The 16,559-nt window shown below is 44.2% G+C and overlaps 1 protein-coding gene across 10 annotated transcripts in view; it reads left to right on the top strand.

The window, feature by feature from the left end:
• BICRA (BRD4 interacting chromatin remodeling complex associated protein) overlaps positions 1-16,559 on the top strand; it is a 1,420,469-nt gene that overhangs the window by 1,108,121 nt on the left and 295,789 nt on the right. For all 10 annotated transcript variants that reach the window (XM_069644334.1, XM_069644339.1, XM_069644332.1 and 7 more), the window contains one exon: positions 2,421-2,543. In XM_069644334.1, coding sequence (XP_069500435.1) covers positions 2,421-2,543 — 123 coding nt within the window. The remainder of the gene's footprint in view (positions 1-2,420; positions 2,544-16,559) is intronic.

Genomic DNA, 16,559 nt, shown 5'->3' with positions numbered 1-16,559 from the left:
GGGCATTTGCAAGGCTGCTATGTGGAGGTCGACGCACACCTTCACGAGATTTTACTGCTTCGACCGGGATTACAGGGAGGGGTCCAGAGTCGGCCAAGTAGTGCTGCGCAACCTGTTCGCTTGTAGGTGAGCCTGGCGAGGAGGTAAGAGATGCTTAATGTTGAGATGTTGAAACGCTTAATGTTGAACCTGGCCACCTCCCGAGGTTGTGTATGTGTGTACTGCTATGTTTTCTTTATTCATGAGCATGTGAATCCATGCCAGACCCCATGCTGGAGAAGGAACAAGTTACTTACCTGTAACTGTTGTTCTCCAGCATGGGTCTGGCATGGATTCACATGCAAACCCTCCCACCTACCCCTCTGTGGCTCTTCTCATCGTCCTACTGCCACTTTACGTGCTACCAAATCTGAACATGGCTGCCAGAGGAGGGGCAGTCATTGGCTGGGGGCAGTGTGACCCAGAGGCCACTGATTGGTTGTTAGGAGAAAGACAGTTAGAAACAAAACTGAAACTGATTTTTTCTTTACTGAGGATTCCCAGCCTGACGACAGGGAATATTCATGAGCATATGAATCCATGCCAGACCCATTTTGGAGAACAGTTACAGGTAAGTAACTTGTTCCTTACTCTTAAACAGTGCAAATAGTTTGAATTCACAAGAGGAGTTGATTCAATGCAATAGATAGGCCAAAGTCAATGGGCTAATGTCTTGTTTAGGTAAAAACGGTTCTGGTAGTTAAACGGAAAAGTCTTTGCCACAGTTCTCAGCAGTAGTTCGTAGAAGAAAATTCATATGTCTAGTCACAAGCTGACTAGGCCTGCAAGTAGCCAAAGTTTCACATACTTTTGCAGTGAGAGGTAAGTTCTCTGTCTGGTTTTCACAGTACCTTATATTGAAGAAAAAGATGCAGCTGAAGACTTCTGTTCCTGTACAGCTCTGCAGATCTCACTGTTCCTGGGCCTCAGTCGTGGGGACAAGAGGGAGGACGCCGGGGGACTCCTGCACTGCACGGGGACTGGTCACAAAGCTGGCAAACTAGCAAATCTTCGATTCCGGTAGCTGTCGTCAAGCACACAAACTAGTGTCCTTCTCCCTGGCTATTCGGTTTCCTGCAGCAGGCTGAGGAAAATATAACCAGCTCAGAGAATGTTGTCCAGGTGGCTTATGAGTTGATTGGTCCCACCAACTCAAAGGGAGAAGTCGTCCTTGAAGGGCTTCTCTGTCGAGATGTACTTGGCAATTCGGACCTGCAGCAGGGCTTCACCGGGCAAACCAATGGTCCAGGAGTTGCAGCAGCCGTCCTCTTCCAGCTCGTCTTCGGTTCTTTCGTTCCAGTGGTCGGCTCTGCCTTCCAAGCCAAGAGACTCACCTTTTAAACAGTTTCATCCCATTCTTTCCAGCCTAGCTGCCACTCACCCAGCAGGGTGGCTGTCCTTGCCGGACAGTCAGCTAGCCAATCACACGAGAATTAATTTGGGTCTCCTAGGAGACGAAGCACGGGGAGTTTCAGGTACCTCCCTCACTTCCTACCCACCCCAGACCCTTGGGCGCCAAAGGCATTCTTCAATCCTGAAGCCTGCCAAAGGTGTAGGAACAAAGGGACCAAACCTGGTTTGGTGCGTAGAGACAAACTCTAGAAGGACCTTTCCAAAAAGAAATGCCGAAAAAAGAAGTCCGGGACCTGTTTAAACAAATGGGGCTCAGACGCCATCTTGAAATATATGCCTCCCGCGATTTGTAGCTACCGGTGTTCGCGTACGGGAAAAATCATGGTAGTAAAACCACTGCCACCAGCCATTTTGATAGGAAAGGGTAGCATTTGACTGCTACATGACTTTCTAGACATAGAGGATACTAGCTAGCCCCTCCAGCACCCTATAGGAAGATAGTGTGTGCTGGGTCTAGGAATTTAAAAACACTGGTAATGTCAATTTAACTTTGCATTCTCTGGGAAACAGGAGTTTTATCCCAGAGAAGGTGTTTAAACCTTGGGAGAGCCTAAAAGGCTTCCTTGTGTCACTGCACTGAGGGTGCTGTGTGACACACCTAAAAAGGTGATGCCTATGGAGATGCCTATGGAGTTGTCTTAAACTCCATAATCAAAGAACACAAGAGTAAAATACACATCAAAATACATGAGAGAGTGGGAAAAAAGGCTCACACTCTCCAGGTTATAAAAAAAATCAAGTCAAAATCCAGAAAAGTTGCTGGGGGTCTCTAAGGTGAAGGGAATTAGCACATTTATGAGAATTCTCCCTAACAATTCACCTTTAGGTTGCCCTCTTAGAGCGCTTCACTAGCGTACGTGCTGAAAAAAAATCTGAACAAATGTGACCATCTTCCTGCCTGTTAAAGTCTGTAGTTCTGTATATTCTGTCTTATGTTGTCTAAATCTAGTGTTTTCCCTTTTGTATAGGGTACACCTGGAGTGATCAGCTCTGTCGCTGGCCTTGGAAAGGGCCCACTGCAAATACATGCAGGCAACAAAGTCATGCCACAGATTCAGCCTGCACCCGCTCAGCCCCATACGCAGCTTCAGGTAGGTCTGGACATTGCAGAGGATGTAAAATGTACGTGTTTGGAGGTTGTTGGTCACAACTTGTCTACAAGGGCACACTAAAATAATGAACCTGATGGGAATTGGCAATATAGGATCACTGAACTCTGTGATAATGCTTTAAAGTTTGAGAATAACCTTGAATACAGACATTCACTTTTTTGTCTCTATTTATTACTTGTTGCATACAGTTGTTCTTTCTTGTAGTGAAAATCAGTTTGATTAGTGACGCAACTGTTCTTAACTTTAACTTTAGTAGAACAGGGAAGTGGTACTACAAACCATCGTTCTAAATGTACTCTCGGAAGAGTGAGTCACATTCTTTTGCACATGACTAACACACTACTTCGGTAATGTTCGTTTTGATGGATGTTCCTCCCACAGATAACTCATCTATGATATGTCTCCCAATGCAACTGCTCTTTGCAAAATGTCCCTCCACCAGGGGGCGCAGCACGACTGAGTCGGCTCTGTCCATTACTCTACCTGCCCCTTTCCAATATGACATTGGGGCCAGCCAGTATTTGATGCGCCACGCCCTGTGACCTTAGTTCTACCTTTTTTCTCTAGAGCTCTAACGCAGTGGACCATATAATCAAGGTGTACCAGCTATCAACCAAGAGGGACAGTTGGCGATAGCAATGAGGATTCCGTGGGAGGACCCTTCATCAGAAAGAACATTAGCAAGATGTAATTAGTTCTTCTAATGTATCCCTCGTCTTTGATACACTCCCATAGCAGTGCATAAATCTGCAGGAGGTAGAATAGCGAGGATACCACCTAAACCAGGAAAAACTGAAGGCCAGGGCTGCAAAAACGAGTATCTTATCACCTTGACAGGTTCTATTTGGTCTCACCCCTGCCACCATGGGCCCCACCATAACCAACAAAAAGCTGGTCATTTTTCCTGGACTCTCTCCAGAGAGATGTACTAGCTGAGGGCCTGCACGGGGCCAGCTGATGGGGAACCTTTCCTCTGCCTTGGAAGAGTGTGTCAGAGGAAAGAAGACTGGAAGATGGATCTTTTGAGAGAGATGAAACCAGAGACTACCTTCAGAAGCAAGGATGGTCTCACTCTCAACGTCCCCTTCTCTTTAGAAAAAAACGTATAGGGAGGTTAAACTGACCATGCCTGGAGCTCACTCACACCCATCCAGTGGAAGTGATGCCGACCAGGGAAATCACATTATGGGTGAACAATCTTGACAAACAATAATGGAGGGGCTGAAACGTGTCTTAAACGTTAACACTAAAATGTAAGTCCCATGCCCAAAAAACAACAAACTGGCTTGGGGAAAACAGACTACATAGTCCCTGCAGGAATTGCATGACAATGGGGGAAACATGAAAAATAGTCCTGCTCCGGTGTCCTTGTTAGGGAAATTTTCAGAATGTGCTAATTCCCTCTACCTAAGACCCCGAGCCACTAAGTTGAATTTTGAGGACTTGATTTTTTTAACCTGAAGAGAGCAAGAACCTTTTTTCCCCACTCTCTCATGTATTTTAATGTGATTTTGTACACTGTTTCTTTTTGGTTGTGGAGTCTAACAAACTCCATAGGCATCATCTTTTACATTGTGCCACGGAGCACCTTCAGTGCAGTGACGCAGAGAAGTCTTTCAGATATCCCAAAGGTTTAAATACCTTCTCTGAGATAAACTACTGTTTCCCAGAGCAGTAAAGTGAAATTGACTTTACTTACATCTGTAACTTTCTAGACCCAGCACACTCCATCTTACAATAGGGTGCTGGAGGGGCTACTTAGTATCCCCTTTGTCTAGCTTCTCATGTAACATTTTGATGTTACCCTTTCCTCTCTGAATGGCTGGTGGCAGTGGTTTACTTTTTATTACCATTATGGGATTTTACCGCGGGCTGCGTTGACAGCCACGGGAAAGCACCCATGGGTGCCATTTTTGTCAAAATGGCCTGTCTTCTTTTTTCGACATTTCTTTGTGGAAAGGTCCTTCTTGGGATTTACACTGCGCGCCAAACCAGGTTTGGTTCCTTTGTTCATTTTCTCTTTGGCGGGATTCACAAGTGAAGCCCATCCTCTGGCTCCAGTGTGTCTGGCGGGGGCAGGAAGTAAGGGATGTACTCTTAGGTGAATGGTGGGCTGGCTGTCCGGCAAGGACAGCCACCCTAATGGGTGACTGACAGCTAGGCTGCAATGGAATGGGAGCAAGCTGCATAAAATGCAAGGCTTTTTGGCTTGGAAGGCAGAGTTGACCACTGGACGAAGGAATCCGAAGAAGAACTTGAAGAGGACGCCTGCTGCAACTCCTGGACCGTTGGTTTTCCTGGTGAAGCCCTGCTGCAGTGCTGAAACTGCAAATATGTATCGACAAAGGCCCCAGCAAGGACAACTTCTCCCTTTTGAGTTGGTGGGACCAATCAACTCCAAAGTAAGCCACCTGGACATACACTCGAAGCTGGCCGAGTTTCCACTGCAGTCACTGCTGCAACCGGATAGCCAGGGAGAGGAACACTTGGTCGTATGCGTTGCTTTTAAGCTGGCCAAGAGCTCCAGGAAGATCCTCCGGACTCCCATTATGCAGGACTGACCGAGCCTGAGCCCCCTCAGCAGAGTGCAGGACACCAGATGCAAGGGAAGCCCATCTCGACAGCCAGGAGCCGCAGTGTTGCTATTTGCGGTAGACGCGAGGAGCTGTAACACTGAAGTGCCACTTGTTTGAAGATTGCTGGCTGCAAGCGGTGACCGTCCCATTGCAGTGCAGTAGTCCCCAGGAGTCCCCCCGACTGAGGCCCAGGAACAGTGAGATCTGCAGAGCTTCACAGGAACAAACGTCATCTGCTACACTTTTGTTCAACCTAAAGGTACTGTAAAGTCTAAGAGACCTTACCTCTTATTGTGTAGCCACTTGTCCTCGTTGGAGACTTGCTTGGTTGCATCTACTTTGATTTCTTCTATTCTACCAACACTTTTAAAAACAATGTGAAAGACTTTCTACTTACCTGCAAGAAGTGCTTCAGCTCACCTTGACGTTAGCTAACTTTAACATTGGCGGGCCTGGCTCCCTGAATGACACTTCTCTCCTCTGTGTTTGTTGCCTTCCTTAAAGGAAAGGGTTAACTGACTTTGCATTGGGGGGGGGGGTTATTGAAAGTACTTACCTGCTTTAGAATCCTTGTGTGAATACTTATTTATTCTGATCCCGCTTTTCTTTTACACTGTCCTAAAAAAAATCTGACTGCAAACAGTGATATATTAATGTCCACAGCACCCTAGCAACTGATGTTACTCTCTGTGAGCCATGGATATCTGCTGATTTAGAAAACTAAAAGTGTGTATTTTTGAAGTGTATTTGTGTTGCTTAACATTGCTCCCTTCTGAAGAAGGCTTACATTAACTGACTGATACATTAATTAATAATTGTTTGATCAAGAAACCTTGTGTGTAAGAGTTTATTTGAACGCTTGTCACTGTGAATCTCTGTGTAACTCGCCTACAGCTCACATTGACCCTTCTTGAGATAAGCCTGGCTACTCAACCACACTACCAACCTGTGTAGTACAGCAGGTTGGGTTCCCATTGCTAAGCGGTTAAGGTTGTTGTAGTGCACCCAAAGGGTACTACATACAATCTTGCTTAACAGTCCTCTTGAAAACTGAAATGGCAGCAAGATACTCTTTCACAGTGCCAACCAGTCCAGGCCAAAGAAAGCAGAAGGTCCAGAACAGAGGATGTGTAACAGGTTGTTGGGAAGCATTTTAATTTCTGTGCCAATTTCCTTTAACCCTAGAGACCCTGAGCTCTTTTTCTGGACTTAGGACGTTTTCATTTGAGCCCCAGTGTGAGTGAGACCTTTTTCTCACTCTCCTGTGTGTATACCTGATTTGGATTTCGTGTTTTCACTGTTTTTGGAGTCTGACAAACTCCATAGGCATCTGCTTTTTGTATTGTGACAAACAGCACCTTATTTATTTTTATTGATATATTTCTAAAGCTCCAAAAGCCCACAGGCATCGAGCACTGTAACAGACACAAAAGACATTCCAATTAAAAATGATACAAAGCGGATGGATTCAGAAGGCTCAGGTGGGGAGGCAATTTACCTAAATAAATAAATCCGTTTTCAATGCTTTCTGAAAAGCTTTCAGATTGTTGTTTTCTGTCAGAGTAGCAGGCATGTTAGTTCACATCCAGGTCTCAATAAGATGGTATATCATGGTTAGTGTAGCTGTGTCTTTATCATATGGTCCTGTGATTTCAATGACTGTGTGTTGTCAGCCTAGTTTGCAAAAAGCACACCCAAGTCATCCAGGAGCGAACACAGAGGCCTGACATAGAGATTAAAGAGTAACAGAGAAAGATTTGCCCCTTGTGGGACACCACACCATATGGAGGATTCTAGAGATTGAGCATCACTCCATTGGATTCTTGCTTCCCTGTCTGAAAAAGAATGGAAGAAACCATTTAGCCACCTGATAAGAGCTTTGACCTAGGTAGCCAAGTATTTCTTTCAGAATACTGTTGTCCACCAGGTCAAATTCAGCTGATAGATCCAACAAGCTCTGCATGCCCTCTTTACCTTCCTTAATGATTTGTAGCATGTGAGACTGAAGATCAGTAAGGACAGTCTCTGTGATGTAATTTGGCCTAAAGCCTGATTGTTTAACATGCAAGATTTTTTCAGCTTTGATAAATGATTGATTTTGTTTATACGCAGCTTTGTCTAGAATTTTAAGAAGGACATTGCAGTTGGTGATAGGTCTAAGGTTCCTCGCGTCTTTAGAGTCTAGCTTGGGCTTCTTTGAAATGGGGGTAATTTCTACAGTTTTACTGTCCTTGGGAACCTTTCCTTCCCGGAAAGATGCATTGACAAATCTAGTGAGAAAGGGTGCAAAGATTTCCTTGTGGATTAAAACTTTTTTAGAAGGAATGATGTTCTCTGAACATGCTGTGGGTTTCATGGTTTGTAGTAAGTTTTCCATGTCAAGTATTTCTATTTTGGAGAATGAAAGGGTAGGGGGTGTGGCCAATCAAGAATATGGTGATCTTTCTGGCAAGGGGGAGTTGCCTGGTGTGTTCTTGGACTGCACAATATCTTTGATTTTTATGCGAGATTTGATGATTTTAGCTTCGAATGCTCCCTGAACTGTTATAGTATCTTCTCTAGTGGGCAGGAAAGGTACTTGAAGGGCATTCGGTTTCACCAAAGATTTAACTATTTCAAACCGTTTTCTTGTGCTATTTGAGGCTTTTTCAATTTCTGCGTTAAAGGTTTTCTTTTGCTCCGTCACCTTGTTTCTATAATTCTTGGCAGCCTGTTTCGAAGCGTCCTTGGTTGACTCAGATGGAAGTTTCAACCAGATAGATTCTAATCTACGTTTCTCTTGTTTTAGATTTCTCAATTTGCAGTTGAACCACTTTTGGTGGTCTGAATTCATGCGGACCATCCAGTTTTTTGGTGTTGCCACTTGATCGACTAGTGTAGAGAGACTTTCATGATATTTGTTGAAAAGACCATCTACTGATTCATCCTCGGACGTTAACCTCATGATGGTATTGAGGCAGGACGAAAGCTCTAGTGGGTTTTGATTTTTATCATTCCTGCTCTGAACCTATTTAGCTGGGTTGTGGGGTTTTCTATGTTCATTAGGAAGTTGAATAATCCGTTCTATAGAATGGTGATGCAACCAAATGCATGGAAGGGTATGATCGACTTGGGCTGTAAGGTTTCTGGTACACACCCAATCAAGAATGTGTTTTTTTTTTCTTCATTTGTTGGGGTGTTGTTAATGACTGTATATTGGGCGTTGTTTAGGTCCCTTTCCAATTGTATTGCCTCTTTGTCAGTTTTGTCACCTCCCATCTGTTGAAATCACTTAGAAGTGTGGCCCTGTTTATTCCTTCGAGAGGGCTCAAGAGGTGCATTTATTTGTCATTAAAGTTAGGCATTATATTGGGTGGTCTGTAGATTAGGACGATATTAATGCAACTACTCTGGTTGGGAGTCATTTTTGCCAGGAGTATCTCGCAATCTTGACACGAGATAGGAATAGAAAACAAGCCTAGCTCCACTCTTGCTATTATTGCTACATCGCCTCCTACTCCCGATTCCGTTTTTTTCTTCAAACTTTATTTACTTCTCAAGATCCCAAGTTACAGACATTCATATGAGAAACTGCATACAGCCTTCTTGTCATTATTCTTCTTATCCGTTCTCATCAGTTTTATAAGGGCTCATGAGTTTTAAGTTATAACTCCATCCCCCACCCCTTTCATCATTGTAATGTTCGCCCTCATAGGGCTCACATCTTTATAGGATAGAGACTTTGTGGAGGGTCTTAGGTTTAAAATACATTTGTTCCCTGCCCCCCATAAATTTGTGAAGAAGCATCCACGTATTCAGGTATTTCGTGTATGAGCCATATGCCAAAGCTGTCACCTTTTCCATTGCCATCACTGCCCAAAGCCTCACCCACCACATGGCCACCACCGGCCCCTGTTTATTTTTTCACGCCTGCCCGATTTCCCTGTTTTTACCGAGAATGGAGTATCCCAGGGGCACACCATACCAATAGTGGGATCACTAGTGCTTTGCATCCATGTTTCCGTGAGACATAAAATGTCAAGGGGTTCTCTCTACAATCATGTCATGAATGTTAATTGAATGATTGTTTAATGACCTGGTATTCAATAATGCAATTTTTAGCCTTTATATCGGTTGTTTTTTTTGGTGTAGTCAAGTCTGTTACTTTGGGGATTTAGGCTTGGGTATTTTTTGTACTGAAATATTTCCTGGTTTTACAGGTGCATGAGGAATTATAACATTCTGATTGAGCAGTGGCTGCTCCTCTAAAGTGATCTGAAGATTTTTCTGTCTCAGATCAACATTAGGATTCATGCTGCCATAATCTTATTTTGAACATTTTAATCTGTTGATTGGGGCAATTCGATTTTCCCGTAATGCTGCCAAAGTCATGGATTTTCCCTCTTAGTAACCCATATTGAGGTGAGTGCAGATAAGATTGTAGTTAATCAAAGAAAAATTACCTGAAGGTCGAAAAGCTCTAGGCCACTGAAACACTGATGATGGCGAAGACCGGAAAGGCCCAGAAGCGCCAGCTCTGAAGCGCTTGATGTTTTATGAAATAGGCTGGGAACCTGGGTAATGTAGTTCCCTGTTGATGCTAAATATCGGGTTTCAAAGCAAAACCTGTGTTAGGGAGAATTCTCAGAAATGTGCTAATTCCCTACTACAATAGAGACCCCCAGCTCTTTTGCTGGACTTTAGGACTTTTAATTTCTAACTGGGAGAGAGCAAGTTCTTTTTTCCACTCATGTATTTTTCTCTGATTTGGACTCTGTGTTTCTTTTGACTTTGGAGTAGGACAAACTCCATAGGCATCATCTTTACATTGTGACACACAGCATTTTCAGTGCAGTAGCACCAGGACGTCTCTTAGATTTCCCAAATGTTTAAATACCTTCTCTTGGCAAAACTACTGTTTCCAAGAGCAGTAAAGTGAAATTGACTTTACTTACATTTTGTAACTTTCTAGACCCAGCACACACCATCTTACCATAGGGTGCTGGAAGGGTTACTTAGTATCCCTTTTGTCTAGTCTCATATACCATTTTATATTACTCTTTCTACAATTAATGGCAGGTGGCAGTGGTTTACTTTTTACTACTATTGTGTCTTTAGCGCGGGCTGCGTTCGCAGCTGTAGTAAGGGACCAATGGGTGCCCATTTTGTCAAAATGGCCCCAGTCTTCTTTTTTCGCCAATTCTTGTTGGAAAGGTCCTTCTTGATATTTACTCTGCGCGCCAAACCTGGTTTGGTCCCTGTTGGGGAGAATTCTCAGAAATGTACTAATTCCCTACACCTTAGAGACCCCCAGCAACTTTGCTGGATTTTGAGGACTTACTTGATTTTTTATAACCTGAAGAGAGTGAAACCCTTTTTCCCACTCTCTCATGTATTTTAAATTTGATTTCTGAGCTTTTGTGTTTGTTTTAGTTATGGAGCCTGACAAACTTCATAGGCATCATCTTTTACATTGTGTCACACAGCACCTTTAGTGCAGTGGCACAGGGAAGCCTTTCAGATTTCCCCAAGGTTTAAATACCTTCTCTGGGATAAACTACTGTTTCTCAGAGCAGTAAAATGAAATTGACTTTACTTACCTTTGTAACTTTCTAGACCCAGCACACACTACCTTACCATAGGGTGCTGTATAGGTTACCTCGAATCCCCTTTGTCTAACTTCTCATGTAACAATTATGTTACCCTTTCTTCACTGAATGGCTGGTGGCAGTGGTTTCGTTTGAACTACCATGGTGTGCCTTTACCGCATGCTGCGTTCACAGCTACAGTAAAGCACCCAAGGGTGCAATTTTTGTCAAAATGGCCCTGGTCGTCTTTTTTCACTATTTCTTTGTGGAAAGGTCCTTCTTGAGGATTCCTCTGCGCGCCAAACCAGGTTTGATCCCATTGTTGCCTGAGTGAAGCCTGCCTCTGGCTCCAGGGTGTCTGGGGTAGGCAGGAAGTGAGGGAGGTGCCAGACTCCCTGTGCCTAGTCTCCTAGGAGACCCAAATGCACTCTGTAGTGATTGGCCAGCTGACTGTCTGGCAAAGACAGGCACCCTGCTGGGTCATTGACAGCTAGGCTGGAATGAATGGGAGAGAACTGAATAAAAGGCAAGGCTTTTGGCTTGGAAGGCAGAGTCAACCACTGGACGAAGGAACCTCTTGGACTGTTGGTTTGGCCGGTGAAGCCCTGCTGCAGTGCTGGGTTCCAATTGGTCTATCCACCTCATCCTGTGAAGCAGGTTGGGTCAGAGACTTTACAACTGGATGGACAATGATGGAGCTTGGTTGGGGCTCCAATTTCACTAACAATCTAGCCCCAGATTTGCCTCCTTTAGAGGTCAACTTACTAACACGAGGACTTAAAGTGGGGGTCTCTGTAGAGGGTCTCACAGGCTCAGAGTGGTCTCTTAAGGTTGCCTCTCTAGCCAATTTGGTTTGGTTCTGGGTCCTCTTTCTGGGAGGCCTGGGGGGGACTGGACACCACTAGAGTTTTCAAGTCATTCCCCAAGAGGACTCTCCCAGGCACCTCATTCTGAAAACTGATGGGAATCCTCACTGCCACATTGTTAAACGGAATGAGGGCTCGTAGAATTGGAACCAATTGGACAGGGCCTCCAGCAAATCTAGTGGGACCTTTAGGTGCCTTAGCAACATCCCTAGGCTTGAAAAAGCTGTCATGCACAACTGTTCTGCTGGCCCCAGTATCTCTCATGGCAGGAGTATCCTGGCCATTTACAAGAACACTGTCCATATAATACCCATTGGAGGTATCTGGAATGGAGTCGTACACATCCATATTCTTCTTCTTACGCAGACCCAGGGACTCTAAGGATACACTGGCGTGAACACCCAAGGGTTCTTCAGCCAATAGGTGAAAGTGGGCACTAGCCATTTGTACTTCTCCCTCATGGATGAAGGCTAAGGAGGCAGTGCTGACCCCTGCAGGTTTACCCTGGCATCTGGGATCCTCTTTTAAGTTGTGTACAGACCCACATACCTAGCATTTACCAAATGCTCTCTGGAATGGGGGTTTCTGCTGACCTCCCTCTGGTTGGGCACCAGACGATTCACTAGACCTACCAGTTTTCCCATGGGATGTACCGTTGTGGTTTGGGGGCCTCTTCTGGTTGGTTGGAATTAGAGGTATCTTTATTCTCACTTTCATGCTGCTTTCCCTCCTTTTTGTGAGTGGCCCCAAAATCCTTATGAGTGGCCCTGTTGGCCACCCATGAGTCGGCTCCTCCTGCTAACTTCTTGGGATCAATCTCTTTAGAGTCAGCCAAGTGCTGTCTCAGCTCAGGAGAGCATGCATCAAAAATAGTTTCCAACAAAAACAGATCTCAAGAGAATTCAATCTTTAACCCTTAACCCAACCATCTAAGTTTTTCAAACATTCACACACCCAGGTAGCCCAAGGGGTACCATCAGTCTTTTTGAGGGTCCTAAAGCATCAGTTGCAACCTGGGGGAACCTAATCAAGAGCCAAGGAATCAACTGATTCCCTGTGAAACCCTGAATCCCATAGTTATATTCAAAAGCACCCAACCAATTCAAAATATCAAGTTCCACCTCATGAATACTCACTGCTTTCTTAGGCATGCAATGTCTGTTAGGACTGGAAGACCTAGAAGACTCTGGGATAGAAACATTTTCAAGAGCCAATTTCTTCATTTCAAGAGCATGTTGTAATTCCATTTTCCTTAGTTTGAGATCTTGATGTTTGGCTTGCTTCAGCTTGGACTTGTAATCTTTTAAACTCTAACTGAAGCCTCATCTTTTCAAGAGAGACAAATACTGGACTCAGTACTGGGCCTGGTAGGGTCCCTGTGGCTAAAGGTTGAGGCATAAGGGCCTGTTGATGTAAAGAGGGGCTCACATCCTGAGACTCCTCTGACTCTTCAATAACATTAGAGTTAGACGCTGAATCATCATCATCCTCACCATTTTCCATATTTCCTGGATTAGTAACAATCTTGCAATAAGCTCATTTTTCTTTCCCTTAACAGGGAGAGACCTGACTTTACACATTTCTTTCAGTTGTTCCACTGTCAAAATGATCACGGCTTCCTGTCTAAAGTTATCCATATCTGACATGTTACAATTGCTTTTCTAGTGGAGCTTAGCCTTGTGAAGGTTACTATTTGAACAAAGGTAAATTAAACTCTAAATGTAACAACTCTACAATATATCCTCACCGCCTGCCACCAGTGTTAGGCAAGGTTTGTATGCAGTAGCCTCTGGGATGTAAGTGATTTCAATCCAGCACTCCAACCAAGTCAATGCCTAGTATGGGATGCCCAATGGAAACCCTTATTTATATATTTTTTAGGTCAAAAGTTTTTTTAATTCAGGATGATGCACCCTTATATAACGCCCCTCTCTTTGAATTCCCGCAGTCTCACTGAACCAAGAAATAGGTTTGTTTTGCAAATTAAAAGATGTATTTGAAGAATTGAACAATATATACATTACACTTTTATGAATAATATCTGAATATCACACTTAAGAATATGAACAACGATCAGCAATGGGTAATATTACAATATCAACAACCTCTTTAATCAATTAGGAGTAGGGATAGGAAGAATAATGTAGCAGAGAATACTTTGTATGGTTCAAGGAAATGCAATGATAGGAAAGAATGCAACACCGAAATAAAACTTGATATGACTTCAATCAAAAGACAATATGATCACTCTTTCCCCCTGTTATTACTCACTCCCCCCCACTATGCAATATGAAGAGATGGAATGAGGGCACACAGGTATCAGGAATAACAATCCACAATTGCAGTTTCAATCCCACTTCCCCCCAGCAAGCTTAGAGAGAACAGGAATGCTTTAAAAACAGGTCAAAATGCTTTTGAATGTGATTTGCAATAAATGGAAAATGCTAAAATGATTTTAATTTGCTAAAGGAGATTCAGCACTAGTGAGGGTGGCTTTGGATTGGTTCAGGTCAACACTAGCAATGATTGTAGAATGATTAGCAAATGGAAAATGAAATTCAGAAGTTGAAATCAAGAAACAGCTGTTTTTCTATGGAGTGAAATTTCACCAAATTGCAAATTCGCAGCAACCTTTGGGTTTGTTTGAAAGCTGAGGATGTTCGCTTCAAAATGACATTTAAATTTCGCTTCTAGGACGTGCAGTTCAAAAGTTAGAGGTTTTTGTGAAGTTAGTTTTTCAGAAACAGTCAAGATTTCAAAATGGGCTTGGAATTATTCTGTTGTGCAGGCAAGTTTTTAGGCCCCCCCATCTCCAAATCCAAAATGGGGGCAACCTTTACCTCTGCCACCTTAGCAGCAGCAGGGGGGTTGGTTGTTTTGGGGCTTTTCTGAGTATTCTTGTTGTCTATGGGCTTTTGCACCTCATAGATCCGGGTGGCCTGTTCAATGACCGAGTCTAGTGATCTTTTTTTCATGAAAATCTCTCACTAGCTGGGTCATGATGTATTTTGGTAGAGCATGGAAAAAAAGTATTAACAAATTCTTTGCTGTCCGTGCGCACCCTTCTGGTAGTCTGCGCAAAGGCACGCTTTAGTTCCTGCACAAATTCTTGTGGGGCCTGATCCTCCCCACATTGCAAGTTGTAGGCTGCCTTGCAAGCCTCTTGGGGATTTCTGTGTACAGAAAAATGCTTCAAGATGGCCGCCCTATAGGTGGACCATCTAGAATGATTTTGTTCCTCCAGCCCCGCAAAGAAACTGGAGTACTCTGGGGAGAAGGTCCAATTCACATACTGAATGCAGCTACTGCTATCTTTCAAATGGAAAGTTTCCATCATCTGCTCAAAGAGCTCTAAGTGCTCCCAAACAGAATATTTGGAATTCTTATGATAAGGCGTGATGACGCTCCTTTTTGCCTTGATTTGTTTTAAGGGGTCCTTAAGCAAGGCGCTTTTTTGCCTTATTGGCCTTCTTAGTTTGGGTAACCCTGGTCCATTCATCCTCTGACTCAGAGGCACTGCTCCCAGAGGTGCCCGTCTGATCTTCTAGGTTCTCCCGGATTCTGCGAGGTTTTTGTGAAGGTAGATTTTTCAGAAACAGAGTCAAGATTTCATAATTAAAGACTGCACTTTAAAGATTCTGAACCAATATGGACTTATACTAAGGGGCTATGAAAGTACAAGCTACCCAACTGGACAACCACCAGAACAGGGCGCCTTCCACTCTGATTGTTGTGCGCCAGGATACTTGACTTTCTTCAAAATTATCAGCGCATAGATGATTATCGCTACAATTATCGCAGACAATATAATGAGAAGAATTCAGGATGGACACAAGATTCTATAATGCAGTTCTCGACAGGTTGAAATGGATTGAATAGGATTACTTTAAACTAAGAAATGACTTTGGATAGTTCTAGACTAAATACTCACTCCTATGGCTTTCGAATGGGATGGGCCCGTCAAAGATCTGGTCAAGGGTTTGGCTGGGATTCGCTTGCCACCGATCAGGTCTCAGGCACTGGGTTCTGCTCTCAGCACGGCACTCTAGTCTGCGCGGCCTCTTGGACTGGATATGGGTTACAGCTCTGCTCTGCGGGTCTGGATCTTGGTTCTAGCACGGGGTTCTTAGGTAGAACAGCAAAACAGCTCAGCCAGGCTGTTGGATTTTGTGGTGTGCCCCTTGGAAGTTTAGGGGTTAGAATCGGGTTGCAAAAGGTTCTGAAGGCCAGCTGAGAGAGTTCAGCTTTTGGGTTGGGCCTTTCTGCTTCAAAGTTCTAGAGTCTGGAGTCTGGATCTTCCTGCAGGGTGCTAGTTGAGGAGTGAAAAGTGTGTGTGTGTGCCTGTCCTCAGCAGTCCCTATTTATGTATTTCCAAAGTGGGTGGGGAGGCTGATTATCTATGCCCAACCCTCTAAGGATCTGATAGGTCAGAGAATTTCCCCTCTCCTGATTTGAGAAAGGAGCAGTGTGTCATATGTGTCAGAGTGACAGTGTTTATGGCCCAAAAGAAATCCCTCCCCTTTACTTTTCCATAGAAACTCTATTACTCCTACGTCCCGTCCCCTTTCCTCCATACTTATGGGACATCTCTCCGTCCTGTGGGACGGGACTGGAGCACTTTGTAAAAAGCATCCACATTTTTTTCAAAAATGTGTGTCTCCTCTCTTTCCTGCGCAGGGCCCGGCACGCGGCATAACCCTGCCCACCTTGGCTCCGCATCGCCCATCAGTCCTTTTCGCTGCACGATCGGGGCGGACGCACTTGCATCCTCGGAAGACTTTCTTCCCTGTTTTCCTCTCTGGCTCTCACTAGCGTTCGTTTACTAGTCTGTCTTTTAAACTATATTTTCCAGACACTTCATCATGTCACCGTCGCTTCGCAAGGGCGGATCCCCATCCTCTTTGTTTAGAGTGTTTGGGACCGGAACACCGTTGGGACTCATGTTTTTACTGTGACTCCCTTTCGGTCCGGGCACTTCAACGTCGG

Source organism: Ambystoma mexicanum, chromosome 2p, assembly GCF_040938575.1.
Source record: "Ambystoma mexicanum isolate Mex_15411 chromosome 2p, UKY_AmexF1_1, whole genome shotgun sequence".
NCBI classification, from domain to species: domain Eukaryota; kingdom Metazoa; phylum Chordata; class Amphibia; order Caudata; family Ambystomatidae; genus Ambystoma; species Ambystoma mexicanum.
The sequence above is the reverse complement of the archived record's forward strand: the minus strand, read 5'-3'. Positions and strand labels throughout refer to the sequence as shown.